Source organism: Pelobates fuscus, chromosome 1, assembly GCF_036172605.1.
Source record: "Pelobates fuscus isolate aPelFus1 chromosome 1, aPelFus1.pri, whole genome shotgun sequence".
Classification (NCBI taxonomy): domain Eukaryota; kingdom Metazoa; phylum Chordata; class Amphibia; order Anura; family Pelobatidae; genus Pelobates; species Pelobates fuscus.
Window position 1 is genome coordinate 339219582 of NC_086317.1, and position 24939 is coordinate 339244520.

Here is a 24939-nt window from a genome sequence, read left to right on the forward strand (position 1 = left end):
GCTAAATACCGTAATTCTAATTTTTTTTGCTTAATGAAATTGTTGTATTAGACATTATAATGCATTATTTTCAGATAACCAAATAAAATTTGCCTACGACTATTAAGATGGAAACAACCAAAACTGGAAGTTAAAGGACAGTTAGGGTCAATTCCAGTTCACTAAACTTTTCTACACTGTGCAAATATTGTTTTTATAAAGTTCTATTACATTGTTTATCTACTGGAAAGAAAAAAAGAATAAAAACATTTTTTTAGTAAGTATAACCAAGTCATTGGACATCTTCACAAATGTTATCTGTGATAATATAATTTTAAATCTGGGAAATAATAATGTAGGCTTAAAGACAAAGAAAAAGTAAAAACATGTTAAAGACCATTTCAAAAGTCCAAATGTTTGTACATGAATATACCCTTACAACAAACATCTGTCAATAAGTGCAACTTATCGAGGAAAGGTTCATTATTTTTTCGAGTTTTTTGTTCAACCACAATATTTTAGCATTTCCTGGCATGTTGAGAAAAAAGAATTAAGACATTGTTTCAATAGATAAATCACCAAATTTATATTAGTTCTCTTCTAAATGTACCAATTGAAAAGACTTGGTAAAAAAATGGTAATAGCAAACTCGTGTTCATTCAGCTTTCCCATGATTTATCACATCAAAAAAGAATCATTATGTCACCATCTCGCCACCTGACTGTTATAGTCTTCAGTCGTAGCTACTTCTGCAGTTTTGTCCCCTTTATGCCATTGATTGACCTTCTGCTCTCTTAGCAGTCGCCGTTCCTCCTTCCTTTTTTCCCTTTTTCTCTGGTGTTCTTGCTGCCTAGTGTGCTGAAAACGCTGTAAAAATAGGTCCTTAGCATATTCATACAACTGCATGTCTAAATAGTTAAGTTCTTTTATACGTTCCCGAGACCATTCATCAATGTCCACATTTGAGGCTCTTGTAGTATTAAATTGAGTGAATGGAGAAATAAATTTGAGATTGAATGTCCTTTCAAACAGGTATTGTGTCTTTCTTTGAAACTCTGTTAAACCATAAAAGGCCATGTTTTTAAGATTATTCTTAGCACTCTGGAGAAGAATATCATTTCTTTCACTTTCATTCATAAAAGTCAAATTGTAACATCCAACAAGGCTGAGATCAGCAAGCATACGGACCTGGCGGTTGCTTGCCAGATTATAGCTGCAGTCCATGAATTCCTGCAATGTGACCCCAGACCAGTCATCCCCTAGGTAACAAGTAGGCAATTCATCGGGTGTTGGACTTCTTCCATCACAGACATGCAGTGATGCTTTCCAAGTTGCTCCTCTTTGAACATGTTTCCATTCACTTAAATAACGTGATACAGGGTCTCTCAACATCGTAATATAATAAAAATTCCTGAAAGAAAGATTGAAGACATTATGTTAGAGCGATCTAACAAAAAGTATAATCTTTAAGTAGAATAACAAATTGCCAACATATTCAAAAGTGAGAAATATTTTTTGAGTTGCACTAGTATTTACACATCACAAACCACCGAAACAATTCCTATGAGTAGATATTATCTCCAACAGTGCGTATGATAAGGAGTAAATGTACATAAACAAACACAAACAATTTATGCTGCTTTTTATCTAAAGGCAGTGAAAATAAATAAGAGAGAGATAAATGCTTTACGAAAAGTGCTATATAAATACATTATATATAATTGTGTTTCATCTGTGTGTATAACAATTTTTCTATCTACATACAAATGGTTTGAAACATTATATCCGCTCATTTTTAAAGTAAATGATTACTTGTATTTCCCTCATAAGTATGACATGAAAAATAAATGGTGCTGCTTTTATTATTTTTACGTTTTGTCAATTGCATATTTTATATCTAAAGAGTGGTAAATTAATATCAGCTATCTTTTTTTTCCCTTTGTACCAAGAGCAAAATATGAAATGTTCAGCAATAATTTCAAATAATATTCATGAATTGTTTATACATTTGCTCACTTAGACGAGTTAAAATATTTATGCTGACTTTATTGGACTTGTCTGATCTGCTTTTTATTATATTGAATATTCAATGCAAATTCCATCACTCTCTTATAACCAGTATGTTTGACTTTTTCTAAAGAAAGATATGGCTCTAGATGTTCAGAGTTATCCTAAGAGATATGTGAAATATCCCCAAAATCGATTGCTCCTTAAAAAAAAAAAAAAAAAAAAATATGCAAGGATCATGTCAAAGAGATAAATAATAAGCAGTAATATTTACAAAAAGAAAAGAAAATAGGTACATAAATAGTGACAGACAGATGGACAAACAGACAGATGGACCAATTAGTAATGAGTATATTAAAGACTAATCTAACTTAATAAATATATTAACAACTAAACTAGCTTAAGCTGGAGGTTGGGTCTCAGAAGGCATAATCAACTAAATCTTACAGCACAATCTGCAGTATGGCAACATGTACTGAGTGTATAGTTATTTAAATACACACTAGTGTAATTATGTCTAATTTAAATGACATATATAATTACACAAATAGGATCCATTAAAGCCAGCAGGTCTTTAGCCTCCTGCAGAGAAACAGGGATTGCTGCTTTATTTATAATCTGTTACATCTACAGGCACGTGCCAATCAAACTCTGTATCAGTGTACTCAGAATGAATCCATCCGTTTGCAGCTCAAAATTATTTTTAGATGTCTTCTTTAAATTTTTCTTTATTCTTTAACTTTATTAAAAAGACAGCACATTTTCCATTTAAACATGTGTGACGTTTTCAGTATCACTTTGTTCTTACTTTGTAATTGTTCAATTATATTTAAGAAATCATTAATAATAAGAAAAAATGAACTGTTTTTAATCCATTGAGATAGCTATTTATAGCTTCTCTTTTCAGCTTATCCGTGTTGCTCGTCTATCCAAGCATCCTACAGGAATGATAAAATATAATTGTGACCAGTTCCCATTAAAAGGAAACAAGACAGCCAACGCAGTATGCCAGTTTTTTTTCTGCTGGTTTCTTGTACTAACATAAGACCGATGTCATTTTCAAGTGGATACACCTTTCATCATGACATGCTTAGAGTGACATTGAATGAGTTAGTAGGATAGTGACAGTTTTGATAGCATGACTGACTTGTTTCGGAATAATAAATAAATCACAGCACTAACATACTTGGAAAGCACAATGTACTGCATAATTTTAACAATTATATTATTATGTTCTCTTCTCCACCCGTCCCCTCTACTTATCTTTCCCATTGTTTGAACCTCAAGCCTATGCCTATTTTTTAAACTTTTTTTTATATTAAGGTGACATTATACATAAAACAATATTGTCATGTCACTCTTCTCCATTGCCCTCTTTCTAACTACTCAGCGTACACATTTAATTCAATCCCTTTGGTTTATAAAAGTTCTCTTTTAGCCATCTATTCTACTTCCCAACACTTTTGCCCTTAATCCTGTAATTTGTAATCTTGTTGATCGGCTTTCCTTTACATTTGTTGCCATACTAACATGTATATCTCAACTATCACAACCCAAAGGAACTGTTTAGTCCTCCTTATTGTTTTGGCTTGAACCAATGGGTCATACCATTACATTTAACTGGCCAGGCAGTGGCATTATTATTTACAACAGTAAACAAACAGGCTCAGGTAGGTGACTCTGGCAGGTGGTGATAAGAATGTAGTAAAGAGCAGAAAAGGTTTTTAGAAAGCAGGTCAATAAGAATGAAATCACACTGTAGAAAGTAAAAAGAACTCTTTTGCAAGAGTGCCACTTCTAAGAGAAGGATATCTTTATAAAAGGAACACTGTTGGATTCATTGGCCACCTCTATGCATCACTGAAGTGTCAGCTAGAATTTAATATACTAGCACAAAGAGAGGAAGGGCCACACTCAGTTCCAGAGATCACAAGGAGCTTTTTGAAGTAGAACTAGGAAATGCTCAGTACATGGTATAATCAAGAAAAAGCTGCAGACACTCATTTACTGGGTTCATTGGATCAAAAATGCAAGATCAATGTTTTGACCTAAACATAGGTCTTTGTTAAGCTGACAGCTCGACAATTTGACAAAGTCCAGCACATCACGTCCTGACGAAGCCGTCCGAGAATGGCGAAACGCGTAGACAGACACGTAATCACGCAAAAGAGGAGGCGAAGCCTAAACACGAGCCGGGAACACGGAAGAGGGAATGAGTTCATACTTACCTGCCGACCCAACTTCGACAACAGGAGCTCCATTCAACCCTTGCGATTCAGGAGACATCACCCAGTGTGGGACAGTCTTGATGTGAGCAAACGGGAACATATACCGTTATGCTCACCACCATTTCCAGTAAGCAGGAATTTGTTTTTACTGCCATTTAGCTATATTTTAGCGTTTTTTTATAAATTGTATACAATAAATTGTTATTTTTATATCATACACACATATATGAATTCATACCAGTTTATGCAGATCTGTACTATGATCTCTTGTTGATCTCTCTTTTTTGCATGTTGTATCTGAAATTTGAGTCCTATCCAGCAAAGTCTAAGTATAAATTCATTTTGTTTGGTGATAGGGGCTTATTCACTTTATATCGCTCCACTTCTTGTACATTATACTACAATTTGACAAATACATTTGTTTAGGACGAAACGTTGCTCTTTTGCATTTTTGATCCAATAAAAATGCTTTATCTTTGAACCCTATGAGTGCCTCAAGCTTCTTCTTGAATCAACCAGAAATGTAGTGTAATTGGGTGGCACCACTTCCATGACACACTGCTTCTTATTCATTTTTAAATACAATATTATTTTTAAAACAACAAAGTATGCATCTATACTGCTTCAATAATTCAAATAAAAATCAAAATGTTCAAATTTTAAAACAAACCGATCTAAAAATAAATAGTATATGCACACTATAGCTTCTCTCATTTTTTTATTTAATGTGTAAAACCATCTTAATCTAAATCTTTGCAGATTGGTTAATATCTGCATCTTTACAGCCTTATTGACAGGTTTTGGTCCAACTCTTATTGGAACTCATTTATAAAGGGAAAAAGAGGATAATGGGGTTGTGAATGTGGATTCTCCTTTTGTGTGAGTCTATTAATGATGGACAATGGATTAACATTTGCTCGAATAAAAAAAAAGAGTATTAGATGGAATTATTCCACTCACTTCCAAGCATTTCTATTTTTGCAATAAGTATTAGTCTAACTTTTATTTGAAACATGGAGTGCAAAGCTGTGTGTATGATAAAATAACAGTTTGTGTACAAATTGCTATTCAGGCAGATATAAAAATTGCAGGCCAATCTATTAACACACAGTAAAAACAGGTTTTCAAACGGAATAAATATAGGCGGGGTATAGAAAACTGAAAAGAAGTGTAGGAAAACTGGACATTTGCATGTCTACCACTAATGCTTCCTCAGACCCTTAGAGACTCCAACAAGAATTTGTACCCTCAAATGATTAGATGGGAAAAAGACCGAAACATCTCCATAGAGGATGGGGAATGGTCCTCCTCCCACGAGAACCTCAGGCGACTCATGCACAATGCCTCACACTTGGAAATTTTATAAAAAACCCCACCTAATACCTGCCCGAATGTCCCATGTAGACCCAAGCCAACCAGCACTATGCTGGATAGAATGCGGCCTAGTTGGAACATATGGCCATGTCTGGCAGAGCTCAGTTTCGCCCTGCTATTGAAAATACTTAACACCCATGCATTACCGTACCTAGGGATGGCCCTATTTCATTTTTTCTTAGACACCTGGCCTAGGGCACAAAAAGTGCTGGTTTGTTACACTTTTTTTCTGGCTAAACAGGCTCTCATCAGTTGCTGGAGAATTGCAGAAATCTCCAACACAAAGTTTTTACTATTTTGATAACCAATAACACATGGTAAAAGACGTCCCACTTTGCTGCAGAAACCATACAAGCATGTGATAGAGTTTGGGAATTCTGGGTGGAATTTTGTACTGTACAAGCTAATCTAGGGTCAGCGGTAAGGGAGTTGGGTTGTGGAAATGGGGCCGATTTACAGGGGGCCTGGGTCGGGATATGAAATCTCATAATGGGTTTCTTGGTGTTTTAGTTTGTTTCTTCTGTTTCTTCTTTTCCCTTCCCTCTTCTTTCTCTTTCTTCTCTTGCTGCTAGCTGTTCCAGCTTCCTTTTACCTTCTTACAGTGTTCGTGCATAGCTGGGAACATTGCATTTTGAGGGGAGGGAAAATAAAATGCAGCTTTACTGAACAATATTGGTTAATTATGGAGAGCTCTGCTGTAATTATGCCACTTTGTCTACGGGAGTGTTACATGAAACATGCCCTTTTGATACCACTGTCGCTGATCATTTCTCTCTTCCTTTTCTTCTGCTTCTTGTTATCTACACAGTGTTTTCTGCGCTGTAATATGATTACATGTTCAGTAGCTCCTTTTTTCATGTGTCCATTTGTCACTGTTGGAAGTTTCTCTTGAAAACCTCAATAAAAACTTGTTCTTGGAAAAAAGAAAGCTTATGATCAAAGCTCCCAAGTTCTCAAACACAAAAAGACAATTGTTAAAAAAACAAAAAAACATTTCACACACCAAAAGCACTGTAGCTTGCTGAGGTTCCTCTCTCCCCCCCCCCCCCCCCCCTAAAATCCTATTTTAAGCCGAATTTATAAAACATGTATGAGAAATCGGCACTTTTACAAATAATCTATGGAACACCCACCTGGCTGTCAATCAAACATTATTATTCTTGATGCATAACTAATAATTCCTTACAGTGAAAGAAAAGCAATGGTAGACAATTCAAAATTGTGCACTGAATATCACCTCAAAAGATATGTTTTAGATATAAAAGATATAAAAAATATCCTCTACATAACTCCTGTTATTGAGATGTACTGCTGTCTTCTCATCCAGCAACAAATCCATTATTGGTAGGGGGAATTGCAAATCTGATGGGATTCCCTGGGTCTAAAAATAGCACTAATAATGTACCTTCAATTGCAAATCTGATGGGATTCCCTGGGTCTAAAAATAGCACTAATAATTTACCTTCAATTATGGACCAGGATGATACTCAGTCACATAAGCCAATTAAGAAAATGAATTCCTTGACCTATTCTGAGAAATGCATATGGGGCATAGGATTGTCTTCCAAATAATGTGCCCTTTATACAATATCTATAAATAAAATTAGAAATGAACAGTTTCAGTGTAATTGCATACACCTCAATAACTGGTCATGAGAATAAACATGTATTAAAAAAGAGGCTAATACAAATTTGTGAATCTATTAACGATACTGGAAATAATGGCAGCAATGACAGATTTTAGGCCAAAAAAACAAAAACACAAATCTGGAGAACCGGTTGAGCATGATATTTTATTGGTTTGGCTCTTTTGGATTACAGTTTGAAAATGTTTTACAAATTCTTCACAATTTTCAGTTTAACAAATTATTCCCTTGTGTGAAAAAAAAAGTTGGATAAAATTACCAATTATTCAGATCTGGATATTTTTTCAAATCGATCATAATATGCACGGCTGATTCCAGTCCACTACAATTACCAACTTTGTGAATTGATACCTAGGTCTTCAATTGTAACACTTTACAACAACACGATTGGCTGGATGTTCCAGCCAATAATATTATTCTATTAATTTCAGATACTGTTTTTTTCAGATGTTTTGGGGTTGTGTGAGCTCTAAAGACACAAGTGACTTTGTAAAAATTGATGGCAAGATGAATGCAGCATGTTATCAGAAAATACTGGCAGATAATTTGCATTCTTCTGCATGAAGACTGCGCATGGGACGCACTTGGACTTTCCAGCATGACAATGACCCTAAGCACAAGGCCAAGTTGACCATCCAGTGGTTAAAGCAGAAAAAGGTGAAGGTTCTGGAGTGGCCAGGCCCGGACTGGCCATCGGGCATACCGGGCATATGCCCGGTGGGCCGCGATGGCCGTGGGGCCGAGGCCGGCAGGGGAGATCACAGGATCTCCCCTGTCAGCCCCTGCAGGGCCAGCGCTACCCGAGCGCCGGCCCTGCTGAGTGTCTCCATGGGCCGGTGGGGAGATCAAAGATCTCCCTCACCGGCCCAGAGACACTGACAGGCGGCCGCCGGCAGGAGAGGGAGGGAGGCAGGAGAGAGTACCGGCGGAGCTCTAGCCAGCAGCTCCGCCGGGTCCTCTCGCGAGGTCTGAGCGTTGCCGCGGCAACTCTCGCGAGAGTGAACTCTAGCCTGCAGGCTAGAGTTCACTCTCACCACTAGACCACCAGGGAAGATGGCAGAACGGAACCCCCCCTCCCCCAGGCAGAACGGATCCCCCCTCCTCCCAGGCTAAAGGTAAGAAGGGAGGAGGGGGGGAGATATAATTTATTTTTATTTTTTTTTATAAAAAAATATATTTAAATTTAAATAAAATATATGCACCCCCAGACACACACAGCATCCCCCACACACAGCACCCCCAAACACACACAGCATCCCCCAGACACAGCACCCCCAAACACACACAGCACCCAAACACACACAGCACCCCCAGACACACACAGCATCCCCAAACACACACAGCACCCCCAAACACACACAGCACCCCCAGACACACACAGCACCCCCAGACACACACAGCACCCCCAAACACACACAGCACCCAGACACACAGCACCCAGACACACAGTACCCAAACACACAGCACCCTCAAACACACACAGCACCCCAAACACACACAGCACCCCCAAACACACACAGCACCCCAAACACACAGCACCCAAACACACACAGCACCCTCAGACACACAGCACCCCCAAACACACACAGCACCCCCAAACACACACAGCACCCCCAAACACACACAGCACCCCCAGACACACACAGCATCCCCAAACACACACAGCACCCCCAAACACACAGCACCCCCAAACACACACACAGCACCCCCAGACACACACAGCACCCCCAGACACACACAGCACCCCCAGACACACTGCACTCAGACACACAGTACCCAAACACACAGCACCCTCAAACACACACAGCACCCTCAAACACACACAGCACCCTCAAACACACACAGCACCCCCAAACACACACAGCACCCTCAAACACACACAGCACCCCAAAACACACACAGCACCCTCAGACACACAGCACCCCCAAACACACAGCACCCCCAAACACACAGCACCCCCAAACACACAGCACTCCCAAACACACAGCACCCCCAAACACACACAGCACCCCCAAACACACACAGCACCCCCAGACACACACAGCACCGTCAGACACACAGCACCCCCAAACACACAGCACCCCCAAACACACAGCACCCAAACACACACAGCACCCCCAAACACACACAGCACCCCCAAACACACAGCACCCCCAAACACACAGCACCCCCAGACACACACAGCAACCTCAGACACACACAGCACCCCCAGACACACACAGCACCCCCAGACACACACAGCACCCCCAGACACACACAGCACCCTCAGACACACACAGCACCCTCAGACACACACAGCACCCCCAAACACACACAGCACCCAGACACACAGCACCCAGACACACAGTACCCAAACACACAGCACCCTCAAACACACACAGCACCCCCAAACACACACAGCACCCCCAAACACACACAGCACCCCAAACACACAGCACCCAAACACACACAGCACCCTCAGACACACAGCACCCCCAAATACACAGCACCCCCAAACACACACAGCACCCCCAAACACACACAGCACCCCCAGACACACACAGCATCCCCAAACACACACAGCACCCCCAAACACACAGCACCCCCAAACACACACACAGCACCCCCAGACACACACAGCACCCCCAGACACACACAGCACCCCCAGACACACAGCACCCAGACACACAGTACCCAAACACACAGCACCCTCAAACACACACAGCACCCTCAAACACACACAGCACCCTCAAACACACACAGCACCCCCAAACAGACACAGCACCCTCAAACACACACAGCACCCCCAAACACACACAGCACCCTCAGACACACAGCACCCCCAAACACACAGCACCCCCAAACACACAGCACCCCCAAACACACAGCACCCCCAAACACACACAGCACCCCCAAACACACACAGCACCCCCAGACACACACAGCACCGTCAGACACACAGCACCCCCAAACACACAGCACCCCCAAACACACAGCACCCAAACACACACAGCACCCCCAAACACACACAGCACCCCCAAACACACAGCACCCCCAAACACACAGCACCCCCAGACACACACAGCAACCTCAGACACACACAGCACCCCCAGACACACACAGCACCCCCAGACACACACAGCACCCCCAGACACACACAGCACCCTCAGACACACACAGCACCCTCAGACACACACAGCACCCTCAGACACACACAGCACACTCCCACACACATATACAGCACACTCCCACACACATATACAGCACACTCCCACACACATATACAGCACACTCCCACACATATATATATATACACACACTACAGCACCCATCACACTGCACCACTACACACATTACGCTCCAGATACACGCTAGATCCCTTACCCTATATGCACTCTTAATCCTCTACACACACACACACACACACACAATACACACTCTGGGTCCTTTACACAGTAGATCTCCTACACACTGCACCACCTACACACACACTACATTCCTTGTCAGCAAACACATACAACATTCTCTAAACACACCCTCTCTACAACCCCTACACACACTACGTCACCTATACACACGCACTACAGCCCGTATGCACACACTCGCTACATCCCCTATAACACTATGCCCCCTATACACACACTCTCTACAGCCCCTAGCCACACATATTACACCACAAACACAAATCAAATTGACCTATTTACACAATACCACACCACACTCTACACACACGCAATCCCACAAGCAGGCTCCAAACACATGCACCATACACTTTCCTGGCCCTTTTGTCCTCTGGTATCCCACTTGTGGAGACACCAGAGACAATTTAAAAGCAAACACAGCGCATGTTATTAAATTTGCTTGCGCTGCGCAGAACAAATTCAGGGCCTTTTTCTAATGCCAGAGTTCTTCAGCAGGGCTCTGCGCATTGAACTAACATGCTCACTTTGAGAGGGGGTGTGCTTGTCATTAGTGATGACAAAACACACCCTCTCTGGCCCCGCCCCCTTCTTAGGGGGCCGCTCTAATTGAAAAATGCCCAGGACTAATTTTTTTCCCAGTCCGGCCCTGGGAGTGGCCATCACTGTGTCCTGACCTTAATATAATCAAGCCACTCTGGGGAGATCTCAAACCTGCGTTTCATACAACCAAAGACTTTGCATGACCTGGAGGCATTTTGTCAGGACGAATGGGCAACTATACCACCTGCAAGAATTAGGGGCCTGCACGCTGTCATTGATGCTAAAGGTGGTAATACACAATATTAAGAACTCAGGGTATGCAGACTTTTGAACTGGGGGCATTTCATTTTATTCTTTGTTGCCATGTTTTATTTTATGATTGTGCCATTCTGTTATAACCTGCAGTTGAATATGAATCCCTTGAGAAATAAAAGAAGTGTGTTTTGCCCGCTCACTCATTTTTTTTCTTTAAAAATGGTACATATATTACCAATTATTCAAGGGTATGCAAACGTTTGAGCACAACTGCATATCACCAGCCTTTCAAAAAGTGATTGAATATATAAAACCTATTCTATAGAACCTCATGTTGTATAATAAATAATGCAATGTTGTTCAATGTATTACAGAGAACATTATTTATTCAGAATACACTTGTGGATTCATAGTGTCCATTCTGGTTTAGCAAATTGATATAATAGAAATACAGCATAAATAAATGTATAATATTGAGTGTAAGAAGTGCTTGTGCACACCAGGATTTGAATGAGTACTGGTGGTTTATGTGACCTAGTTTATAAAATAATCTGCTTTGCTTCATCTTGAAATAATTGATACCTGGTTGTTAATTACAAAATTACTTTGCAAGAATTAATTTGCTCCATCCCCAGAAACCACACATTGTCTGAAAGAGGGAATACATTAAATACCTATATGTAGTTTTAAAGCAAGTGATTTGCTGCCTGAGTCCAGTGGTATTACTAACCTAACTATAAAAATAGATTAAATCCATATATCAGGGATTTTTAATACCAAATATGCCAGTATTACACCAACTAGGCAAGATACAATGTATGATTAAAACACAAAGGCTTAAGTGAATTAATCTGAAAACAAAGTTGAATAATTAAATGCTAAAACGGGATCACATAAAAAACACAGTGCGAAAAATAGAGTAAACAAAGAATACAAATAATTTAGTCGGATAGCAGAATAAATGTACATAGAGTGTTAGTAAAGAGTAGTGGATGACTATATCAATAAAATGTGCTTTATAAATTACTTTTATGGCTTTACATTGTCAAAGGTGCAGCAGGCAATCATATGTAACTTTATATGTCACTGAAGAAATTATAAAAAAAAATGCTTTAAAAATCAATCTATGATTCTGCCAACTTAAAGTCTCTGAAAACTCTGGTTCTTCTATGAAATCTGAATAAGTGCAATTCAACATATGTTCTGTTTTGTTCTTAGTGTAACATGCATGATATTCAGCCATGTTCCAGTACTGGAAAGCAGACAACCAATACTGCTCAAACTTTCAACATGAAACAATGAGGTGCATCTACTTTTCAGATTGACTTGGTTATTATTATTATTTATAAAATGCCAACAAGTTCCGTAGCACTGTAAAATGGGTGGACTAACGGACACATATTTGTAACCAGACACGTTGGATGCACAGGAACAGAGGGATTGAGGGCCCTGCTCAATGAGCTTACATGCTAGAGGGAGTGGGGTATAGTGACACAATAGATAAGGGTAGGGTAGAAAAGTAGGTTGCTAGGATAGTATTCATTGAGGGCTTAGTGTTTTGTTTTGATGACAGTTGCAGGAGAGGAATCAGGGTGCGGGGAGGGAAAGCTGTTGACAGTTTAATTCACATGCTTTACTGAAGAAATAGGTTTTCAAAGAATTTTTGAAGAAATTGAGACTATCTATCTATCATCTATCAGTCTGTCTGTCTGTCTATCTGTCTGTCTATCTATGTCTGTCTATCTATCTATCTATCTATCTATCTATCTATCATCTATCAGTCTGTCTGTCTGTCTATCTATCTATCTGTCTGTCTGTCTGTCTGTCTATCTATCTATCTATCTATCTATGTCTGTCTGTCTATATATCTATCTATCTACATACATAAATATGCCCATATATAATATGTATGTATTGTGTCCTCATAAAACTTTAAAAAGCATGACATGAACTAGAACCCATTGCCCGTTCACAAGAGACACAGCAGAGCATGACAGCACATGGCTCTCTTATTTATCTCTAACTGCTATAAACAAAACACTTGGGAAAGCATGGTGATGCTATATGAAGATCAATGATGCACCAAAGAATACCATTTTAGGATACATCTATCTCACACTAATCAATATCAACCTTAAAATGATTTCTCTGTGAAATACATGTGTGTAGGCATCGCTGTAAGGCTATTTTCCAGCACGTGCCATCTTAACTCAATACATCTTTTCCTTTGCTGCAGCCGTTCATATTCCATAGAGTATTAGGACTGATTTTCAACAGATCCTAAAACAAAACAGACATGAACTGAATATATTGTGTCTAGCTGAAGTCAGTAGTAATGCAATTAACACATGACTTCAATGGGCACATATGCATAATACATATATCAACATTTTAGGTAGATAGACCTATGAAGCATGGCTATGTGATGATAATCTGGCACCGATTATTAAACCATAATACTTTTTTTTAAAGGTTATTTTAATCTTAATATTAAAACTGAGGTAAAAATAGTCATGTTGAGATTGTAGCTGAGTTAGAGAATTTTTTCACATCAGATATTTTTGACTCTATTTTTCTCTAGATCAGGGTCGGACTCAGTCAAAAATTTGTCTCATCTAAAATCAGGTTTTTCCAGTAGGTAGGGCCTGGGACAGAAAGGCAGTGGCGTCGATAGGTGGGGGCAGAGGGGGCCATGGCCCCCCCTACATCATGCTGTGCCCTCCCTTGGGCCCCCCTCAAATGCCAGCAACTTGCTGCCCATGTGTTTAAATTCTATTCCCTCGGGCTGTAACAGTGTGTCACAGCCCGAGGGAATGCAGGGCAGAGCAGCTGGAACAGTGCTGGGTGTTTTCAGCACCCAGCAGCTTCCCCGGCACAGGCCCTGCCCCCAAACGAAGCCCCACCTCCCACACATAAGACCCGCCCCCGCCGTTAAGCAGCAGCCCATGCTGCTGCTGGAAAGGATGGAAGATGGCTGCCTGACCCCCAGCAACAGGCTCCAGTGACAGGTAAGCTTAATGTGCTTGTGTGTGTGTCTGTGTCTGTCTGTCTGTCTGTCTGCTAGTGAGGAAGCTTGTGTGTGTGTGTGTGTATGGATTCAGCAGTCTGTATTTCTGTGTGTGAACTCAGCAGTGTGTGTGTGTATGGATTCAGCAGTCTGTATATGTGTGTGTGTGTATGGACTCAGCAGTGTGTGTATGGACTCAGCAGTCTGTGTGTGTGTGTGTATGTGTGTGTGTATGGACTCAGCAGTCTGTGTGTGTGTGTGTGTGTGTGTGTGTGTGTGTGTGTATGGACTCAGCAGTCTGTATATGTGTGTGTGTGTGTGTATGGACTCAGCAGTGTGTGTATGGACTCAGCAGTCTGTGTGTGTGTATGTGTGTGTATGGACTCAGCAGTCTGTGTGTGTGTGTGTGTGTATGGACTCAGCAGTCTCTGTGTGTGTGTGTGTGTGCCTGTGTGTGTGTATGGACTCTGCAGTCTGTGTGTGTGTGTGTGTGTGTGTGTGTGTGTGTATGGACTCAGCAGTGTGTGTGTATGGACTCAGCAGTCTGTGTGTGTGTGTGTGTGTGTGTATGGACTCAGCAATCTATGTGTGTGTGTGTGGATTCAGCAGTGTGTGTGTATGGATTCAGCAGTCTGTATGTGTGTATGGATTCAGCAGCCTGTATGTGTGTATGGACTCAGCAGTCTGTGTGTATGGACTCAGCAGTCTGTGTGTATATACTCGGCAGTCTGTGTGTGTGTGTATGGACTCGGCAGTCTGTGTGTATGGACTCGGCAGTCTGTGTGTATGGACTTAGCAGTCTGTGTGTATGGACTCGGCAGTCTGTGTGTGTGTATGGACTCGGCAGTCTGTGTGTGTGTGTGTGTGTGGACTCGGCAGTCTGTGTGTATGGACTCAGCAGTCTGTGTGTATGGACTCGGCAGTCTGTATGTGTGTATGGACTCAGCAGTCTGTATGGACTCAGCAGTGTGTGTGTATGAATTCAGCAGTCTGTATGTGTGTATAGACTCAGCAGTCTGTGTGTATGGACTCAGCAGTCTGTATGTGTGTATGGACTCAGCAGTCTGTATGGACTCAGCAGTGTGTGTGTATGAATTCAGCAGTCTGTATGTGTGTATAGACTCAGCAGTCTGTATGTGTGTATGGACTCAGCAGTCTGTATGTGTGTATGGACTCAGCAGTCTGTATGTGTGTATGGACTCAGCAGTCTGTATGTGTGTATGGACTCGGCAGTGTGTATGGACTCGGCAGTCTGTGTGTATGGACTCGGCAGTCTGTGTGTGTGTATGGACTTGGCAGTCTGCGTGTGTGTATGGACTCGCCAGTCTGTGTGTGTGTATGGACTCGGCAGACTGTGTGTGTGTATGGGCTCTGCAGTCTGTGTGTGTGTATGGACTCGGCAGTCTGTGTGTGTGTATGGACTCAGCAGTCTGTGTGTGTGTGTATGTATGGACTCAGCAGTGTATGTGTATGGACTCAGCCGTCTGTATGTGTGTATGGACTCAGCAGTGTGTGTGTATAAATTCAGCAGTCTGTATGTGTGTATGGACTCAGCAGTCTGTGTGTATATGTGTGGACTCAGCAGTGTGTGTATGGACTCAGCAGTCTGTATGTGTGTATGGACTCATCAGTCTGTGTGTGTGTGTGTATGGACTCAGCAGTCTGTGTGTGTGTGTATGGACTCAGCAGTCTGTGTGTATTGACTCATCAGTCTGTGTGTGTGTGTGTGTGTATGGACTCAGCAGTCTGTATGTGTGTCTGTGTGTGTGTATGGTCAGCAGTCTGTATCTCTCTGTGTGTAAGGACTCAGCAGTCTCTGTGTGTGTGTGTGTGTATGGACTGTATCAAGGGAAATGTGTTTGTTTTTTAATAATCCTTGGTAGAAAATAATGAATTCTCCACCAGGGATTATTAAAAAACAAAACAAAAACACATTGTGTCGGGGCGGGCTTAACATGCGGCAGGGGCGGGGTCAAACAGCGGTGAGGGCGGGGTTAAATGTGCCCCCCTACTTTTGTCCCTGGCCCACCATGTGCCCCCCCTAAAAATGAATCCTAGAGACGCCACTGCAGAAAGGTGTTAGCATGTTACACCATATTAGCATGTTAAGCATGTTAGTATTAAAGTCCATGCATTAGAATCCAGCTGAAGAGCTCTTGAAAGGGGAAAAGGCCCTGCATTTGTTTTGTGCAACACAAGCACATTTAATGACATGTTTGCACTGGTTTGCTGATGACTTGTCTATGGTGTCTCCATGAGATACCAGAGGACAAAATGCCATGAGTGGGTATTGTTTATTGTGTGACATGTGTAAATAGCTCTTCTTCTGTTGCTTTATGTGTGGCTATGGTCTGTAGTGTGTGTGTATTTGAGTGTTAAGGATATAGTGTGTGTAGAGGATGAAGTGTGTGTAAAGAATGTAGTGTGCGTTATTGTGTGTAGGGGATCTAGTGTGGATGGGTCTGGAAGTGTGTATTTTACAGGAAGTGTTTAGGAAGGCTGTTGAAGTTACATGCAGAGTGGCATGAGTACGGCTGCATAAACAAACTGATTTAATTCCTAAATGGCAAAGACTTGAGCTGTTGGCTTGAGAGTGCAGAATCGTGCATTATCGTTAAACCAAAACCACTTCATTAAACTAAATTAGTTTTTCGTGCTTAGCTTGTCCCTTTAAGAAAATATTTGGTCATTAAGATAGCTGACATGAGCTATGAAGTAACATTTGTGATATGAAAGCTTGATTGATCTGATATCTTCATATGGCATTCGGCATATAATCAGAACCATTTATGGTAAGAGGCTTTTCAGATATTTAAGTTACACCCATTGGATTTAAACAAAGAACCTGAACTGGGAGTATTGTTTCATTTAGCTGTTAATCTATTCTTTTTATTTTCTCATACCTTGTTTTATTTGCTTTTTATTTATTCTTCTTATATTTCATATTGTATGTATCTAACATATTTTATGTATTTGTCCATAGTTATTTTTTGTTGTAACAATCAACAGAAAATCAACATATTTGATTTCATTCTTTTAAATATTTCATAAAGTTTTATATCTTTAAGACCATTACATGTTGTATTTATGGATATTTTCACATGCGATATGTAAAGATATGTTTATACTGTATATAACACATTAATTACATATCATTTTTAGTTTGCCTTTTTCAAATTCATATATATTCATATGCTATAAGTGGCATAGCATAACATTATAAAATTATCAAATTATTTTCCTATCATCGTGGAATTCAGTTTTCTCTGTTGCTGTCTGCCATCACCTGTCATCTCTGCAAGTTATACTCATTATGCATGTTTAAAAATCTATTTTTATAGAGCCATAATTATGAGTGAAAATAGTGTACATTTTTTTCTTTTCTGTTAAATGGATACTCCAGGCACCAACACAGCTTTTTATATATTTAGATATACATGATCAGCTGCATTTTTGCATGCCCAATTTTGCATAGTTTTTTAAAAGAGGTTTAGCATTTTGCAGGTTAACCCTGCTTCCTATATTCCATTCTAAAATACCTACTTCTTTTTAGTTACTATTTGTGTGTGTTAATGGTTTAACGTGGAAAGGCAATTGCAAAGCCAGTAAGTGGAGAGAGTATTTTGGAGTGAACATAGCAAATAAGTATTGATGGAGATCTGATATCCAAAAGGGTAGTAGGCATGAAGGGGTGATCCAAGAGTAGTCAGCAGTGTGGGTCACAGGCAGAAACCAACAATGGAGCACAGATACAGTGCGAGAGAGTATGGCAACAGAGAGCATCTTCTAATCAAGGCCACTCGCTGGCAGACAGATGGACTTGTTTCAGTTTCTAGATCAATGGTGTTGAAGGTTGAATGTTCAGACTGGCTGAGAGGACCGCAGTGCAGAAGGGTTATTCCAACATTGCTGTTTTGTCCTGGCTATATGGTTGAGAGATTTGTACAATTATGTTCATGTTTATTTTTATATGGAATACAGAGTACTACATAATACAAGTGGTTAATATTTATTTTACTGAAGTGAGTGTGCTGAAGTATTATTAATACTGAATTTAGTAACTAGTGACATTTAAGTGAAATTGCTTTGGTTATTGAAGCAGTTTTTCTGTTGGTCAGTAACTGGTTTGTAATCGATTTGACCCAGAATTTGATTCAGTTTATATTCAAGGATTTTAGTTTAACATGTCCTTCGGTTACACATGGAAATCCTGAATTAATTAATAAATAGGTTTGATTGCTGAAGACATTGCCAACAGGTAGAGTGTTGACGGCATACATAAATCAACAAACAAACATATCAATAATAAACTTGTTGCTTTCGCAAGAACCTCTTAATAAATTGGAGAGAGCAAGAGCCCTTCCATTGATTCTCCACATATAGGGAGGTGAGTAGTTATTAAAACATTCTTGACCCTCTCAACAAGGGAGAACCTTACTTCACTAAAGAATGTGTGTGTTGAAAGACGCTCCATACAGACAGGATAACCTGTATAATATCTCCCTAATTCCCTGACACAGGTGCCCCAGTGCCGGTGAGGCTCACTCTGTGACTGTGCACTTTATTTACAGGGGATGATAATGTTAACAAATTTCACATTCTAAAGGATCCAATAATGTAAAAGAATAGAGCATGTTTTCTAGCCTGGTTATGCCAAATATAAAGTTTAAAAAACAAGGATAAATGTACTACACTATAATACTCTTGCAAGGCAACATAAACATATACTAATTAAAAAGTAAAAATTAAATTCCCCCCCCCCCAAAATATTGAACATTGCACAATTGCTTCTCAGTCTACTTCTAGCAGCCAGAAATAGTTTTATTTTTTGTTTCTACTTATGCATTGATATTAATCCTTCAGTACTTATATGGCACTAATAACGTGGATTTGATTGGTGTGGATAGATGTCACTTTGAAGTTGTCATATTTTCAATGTTACATGCTATATTGACAGGTTATGCTAATATATGTTAATGAAATGCTAATATACTATAGTAATCTACCACGAGCAGTTCTGTACATAACAATGTTTGACTTGCCTGGAGTATCCCTGTAAGGATGTAATGAAAGTGTCCTTTTTCTCTGTAAAAGCTTTTGTGAGAAGTATTTATTGTTAAAAACAGGATACGAAGAAATCAATTTATAAAACCAAATGAATAGCATGCCTGTTAAAGTTGTATATCAAATGCACCCATAGACATCTGTACACTTCATATGATCTATTTTCATCTTTCTGTATATTTTGTTATAAATATTGTGACCTATTAATAAATAAAACTATTGATAATGATGATTAAAGACCACTGGCCTACATATAGCAGTCGCAGGGGTCGCAGCTCGACCGGGCCCGTTACTCCAGGGGGCACGGCCACCCTGCAGACCCCTGTGACTGGGTGCCCACCATCATCATTTGTGGCCCCGGCCTGCGCAAGTTAGGGGGCCCATCGGGTGGCCCATGCTGTCAGGGATTTTCAGGGCGCCCGGTCAGCACTTTGGCGATTTAACAGCGCGACCGGAGGAAGTGACTGCTCGTCACTCCTCTCAGCTATCACTGAGAGCCCGCGCGGGAGGAAGCAGAGGGAGTCAGAGTGGGAACTCTGACTCCCATCAACCTGAGCTACCACTGCACCCCAGTGAAAGTCACCCTCCTGCACTTGAAAGGTAGGATCTGCTGCTAATGTGTTGCTGCCAGATACCACAGGACATGTTCCAAGGTCTTGTGGAGTCCACGTCTTGACACTTCAGAGCTGTTTTGGCAGCATGAGAGTGACCTATATCACATAAAACAGGTGGTTTTAATGTTGTGGCTGATCAGTGTATGTACCAGAGTATAGGCAGAGCCGGCGCCACTGTTAGGCGAACTAGGCATTCGCCTAGGGCAGTGAGTGAGCGTATGTATGTCAATGAGTGTCTGCCTGTGTGTGTGTCTGTCAGTGAGTGTGTGAGTGTTTGACAGTCAATGTGTGTGTGTGTGTGTGGCAGTGAGTGAGTGTATTTAGGTCAGTGAGTGTCTGTGTGTGTGTGTGTGTGTGTCTTTCAGTGAGTGAGTGTATGTATGACAGTGAGTGTCTGTGTGTGTGTGTGTGTGTGTGTGTGTGTGTCTGTCTGTCAATGAGTGTCTGTGTATCTATCAGTGAGTGTATGTCTGTCAGAGATTTTCTGTGTGTGTGTGTGTGTCAGTGAGTGAGTGTGTGCCTGTGTGTGAGTCTGTCAGTGAGTGTGTGAGTGTTTGACTGGCAGTGTGTGTGTGTGTGTGTGTGTGTGTATGTCTGTCAGTGAGTTTCTGTGTGTGTGTATCAGTGAGTAAGTGTATGTATGTCAGTGAGTATCTGCCTGTGTGTGTGTCTGTCAGTGAGAGTCTGTGTGTCTGTCAGTGAGTGTATGTCTGTCAGAGAGTTTCTGTGTGTGTGTGTGTGTGTGTGTCAGTGAGTGAGTGTGTGTGCCTGTCAGTGAGTGTCTGCCTGTGTGTGTGACTGTCAGTGTGTGAGTGTATGTATGTCAGTGCATGTCTGCCTGTGTGTGTGTCTGTCAGAGAGTGTGTGAGTGTTTGTCAGTGTATATATGTCTGTCAGTGAATGTATGTGTGTGTGTGTCTCTGTCAGTGAGTGTCTGCCTGTGTGTGTGTCTGTCAGTGAGTGAGTGAGTGTATGTATGTGAGTGTCTGTGTGTTTGTGTGTGTGTCTGTCAGTGAGTGAGTGTATGTATGTCAGTGAGTGTCTGTGTGTGTGTCTTTCTGTGAGTGAGTGAGTGAGTGTATGTCTGTCAGTGAGTGTCTGTGTGTGTGTGTCTGTCAGTGAGTGAGTGTATGTATGTCAGTGAGTGTCTCTGTGTGTGTGTGTGTCTTTCTGTCAGTGAGTGAGTGTATGTATGACAGTGAGTGTCTGTCTGTGTGTGTCTGTCAGTGAGTGTCTCTGTGTCTGTCAGTGAGTGTCTGTCAGTAAGTGAGTGTATGTCTGTCAGAGAGTTTCTGTGTTTGTGTGTGTGTGTCAGTGAGTGAGTGTATCTGTCAGTGAGTGTGTGCCTGTGTGTGTCTGTCAGTGAGTGTGTGAGTGTTTGACTGTCAGTGTTTGTGTGTCTGTCAGTGAGTGTATGTATGTCAGTGAGTTTCTGTGTGTGTGTGTCTGTCAGTGGGTGTGTGAGTGTCTGACTGTCAGTGTGTGTTTTTATGTCTGTCAGTGAGTGAGTGTATGTATGTCAGTGAGTTTCTGTGTGTGTGTATCAGTGAGTGAGTGTGTGTGCCTGTCAGTGAGTGTCTGCCTGTGTGTGTGTCTGTCAGTGTGTGAGTGTATGTATGTCAGTGCGTGTCTGCCTGTGTGTGTGTGTGTGTCTGTCAGAGAGTGTGTGAGTGTTTGACTGTCAGTTAGTGAGTGTATCTATGTCAGTGAGTGAGTGTCTTCCTATGTGTGTGTCTGTCAGTGAGTGTCTGTGTGTCTGTCAGTGAGTGAGTGTATGTATGTCAGTGAGTGTCTGTGTGTGTGTCTTTCTGTGAGTGAGTGAGTGAGTGTATGTCTGTCAGTGAGTGTCTGTGTGTGTGTGTCTGTCAGTGAGTGAGTGTATGTATGTCAGTGAGTGTCTCTGTGTGTGTGTGTGTGTGTCTTTCTGTCAGTGAGTGAGTGTATGTATGACAGTGAGTGTCTGTCTGTGTGTGTCTGTCAGTGAGTGTCTCTGTGTCTGTCAGTGAGTGTCTGTCAGTAAGTGAGTGTATGTCTGTCAGAGAGTTTCTGTGTTTGTGTGTGTGTCAGTGAGTGAGTGTATCTGTCAGTGAGTGTGTGCCTGTGTGTGTCTGTCAGTGAGTGTGTGAGTGTTTGCCTGTCAGTGTTTGTATGTCTGTCAGTGAGTGTATGTATGTCAGTGAGTTTCTGTGTGTGTGTGTCTGTCAGTGGGTGTGTGAGTGTCTGACTGTCAGTGTGTGTTTGTATGTCTGTCAGTGAGTGAGTGTATGTATGTCAGTGAGTTTCTGTGTGTGTGTATCAGTGAGTGAGTGTGTGTGCCTGTCAGTGAGTGTCTGCCTGTGTGTGTGTCTGTCAGTGTGTGAGTGTATGTATGTCAGTGCGTGTCTGCCTGTGTGTGTGTGTGTCTGTCAGAGAGTGTGTGAGTGTTTGACTGTCAGTTAGTGAGTGCATCTATGTCAGTGAGTGAGTGTCTTCCTATGTGTGTGTCTGTCAGTGAGTGTCTGTGTGTCTGTCAGTGAGTGTATGTCTGTCAGAGAGTTTCTGTGTGTGTGTGTGTGTGTCAGTGAGTGAGTGTGTGTGCCTGTCAGTGAGTGTCTGCCTGTGTGTGTGTCTGTCAGTGTGTGAGTGTATGTATGTCAGTGCGTATCTGCCTGTGTGTGTGTGTGTGTGTCTGTCAGAGAGTGTGTGAGTGTTTGACTGTCAGTGTATGTATGTCTGTCAGTAAGTGAGTGTATGGCTGTCAATGAGTGTATGTGTGTGTGTCTGTCAGTGAGTGAGTGTATGTCTGTCAGTGAGTGAGTGTATGTGTCTGTCTGTCAGTTAGTGAGTGTATGTATGTCAGTGAGTATCTGTGTGTGTGTGCCTGTCAGTGAGTGAGTGAGTGCATGTCTGTCAGTGAGTGTCTGTGTGTGTGTGTGTGTGTGTCTGTCAGTGAGTGTCTGCCTGTGTGTGTCTATCAGTGAGTGAGTGTACGTCTGTCAATGAGTGTATGTGTGTGTGTCTGTCAGTGAGTGAGTGTGTCTGTCAGTGAGTGAGTGTATGTGTATGTCTGTCTGTTAGTGAGTGTATCTATGTCAGTGAGTGTCTGTGTGTGTGTGTGTATGTGTATGTGTGTCCGTCAGTGAGTGAGTGTATGTCTGCCAGTGAGTTTCTGTGTGTGTGTGTGTGTCAGTGAGTGAGTGTGTGTCTGTCGGTGAGTGTGTATCTGTGTGTGTGTCTGTCAAGGTGTGTGTGTGTTTGTGTCTGCCAGTGTGTGTCTGTCAATGAGAGATTGACATGAGGTGGCGTCAAAGTGGATCTTTACCTAGGGCGTCAGAAGATTATTTATAAATAGGGAGACTAAATGCATTTGGTGAACTATTGTTCATCTGTGCTGGAAACTGAGTGACAAGGGGACTTATGTGTTCCTAAGTAGATGTAAAATGTTATACAATGACAGACTGACAGGTTTGCTTTCAATCTATTTTTTATACTGGCAATTAATGTAAGGCAGATTGAAGTTATTAATTCTTCCAGCCTCACCTGTTCTTATGAGTCATTCTTTATTTGACCTTATATTGTTGATTATAATACTAGCAGTTTTATTTGAAATGTGCATAAACCAAAAAGTTAAGTTGAATAAAATAACACACACATAAGTATTATTCCAAATTGACTCGATAATAGCGATATTGAATGCTCTCATAAAATGTTTTATCATTTCACAGTCATTTTATCAGAATGCTGTCTAGTCTCGTCAAAAGACTGGACTTTATTTTTGATGAAAATACACATATTTCAACAAAAAGCTGTTATGATTGTGGAATAGCATAGAATGAACTGTGAATAAGTGAAGTGAATTACTTTATTTGCAAAGCTACTATAAAACAGAAACAAAATTACAGTTGCTTGGAATCCATTATATGAATCTCTGAAGCCATCATAGTGATAGTGCAGGACCATGATGGAACATTAATGATTTAATGAATAGAGTGATTACTGTGTGTTCTCTAACCACATGAATGAACCACCATAAATGAACATATTTTCATATGAATTTAGACTAATACTCCTACTTTCATCGTACTGTCATACTGCCAATGATCTAAAGTTGGTCAAGATATTGTTGACATTAGAGTCTTTGTCCCACTGGCTGACTTATACCCCAGTTGTCTCCAGATTCATTTATGTTAAATATAGTAAAGGTAGATTAAGGAAACTCCTGTCCCAATCTCCAATGTGATAATGTAGCAGAAGTGAAATTATAGTACTTTATGTAGTTACAAAGCAGTGTTACCTGTAAAAGAAGTAATTTTGAACTTTCAGCCTTAATAGTAACCGATAATAATAACAGGCATCAACAAATTAAAACATATTCAACTATGAATTGGAATATAATAATAGTAACAAACTGAGATAGAGATAGAGTCTTTATTTATTTCCTTATTTTACATTTTTATATTTTTTTGCTGGATGGCAAATCAGTGCCATCAACAAAAGTTTTCACAATAGTTTGCCAGAAAACTGGTAGCATTCATGCTTCTGCCGTGCTGACAAAAGGAACCCTGCCACCAAGACTACAAATGTCACCATTTGTCTGCACTAGGCCGGAAATAATTATAAAAAACATCCACACTTAATTATAATAATATAAATATTACTATTATATAACGCTGCCACCAACAAGACAATTTGTAAATTGGGTGCCTTTTCCCCTAAGTAAATTAAAATAAAACCCCAAACACAATTTAGCACAATATCTATGCAATTTCAAAACACTAATCAATTTGTCTTTCCAGGTAACATGCAACCAGGTAATGTGACTCTTTACCAGACAATGGCAGAACT

At 40.8% G+C, this 24939-nt stretch overlaps 1 protein-coding gene across 1 annotated transcript in view; it reads right to left on the bottom strand.

Moving 5' to 3' along the window:
- Nucleotides 1-580: 580 nt before the first annotated feature.
- Nucleotides 581-24939, bottom strand: part of HS6ST3 (heparan sulfate 6-O-sulfotransferase 3) — a 625223-nt gene continuing 600864 nt past the window's right edge. Inside the window, exon 2 of the mRNA XM_063425731.1 lies at nucleotides 581-1390. Coding sequence (XP_063281801.1) covers nucleotides 682-1390 — 709 coding nt within the window. The 3' untranslated portion in view covers nucleotides 581-681. The remainder of the gene's footprint in view (nucleotides 1391-24939) is intronic.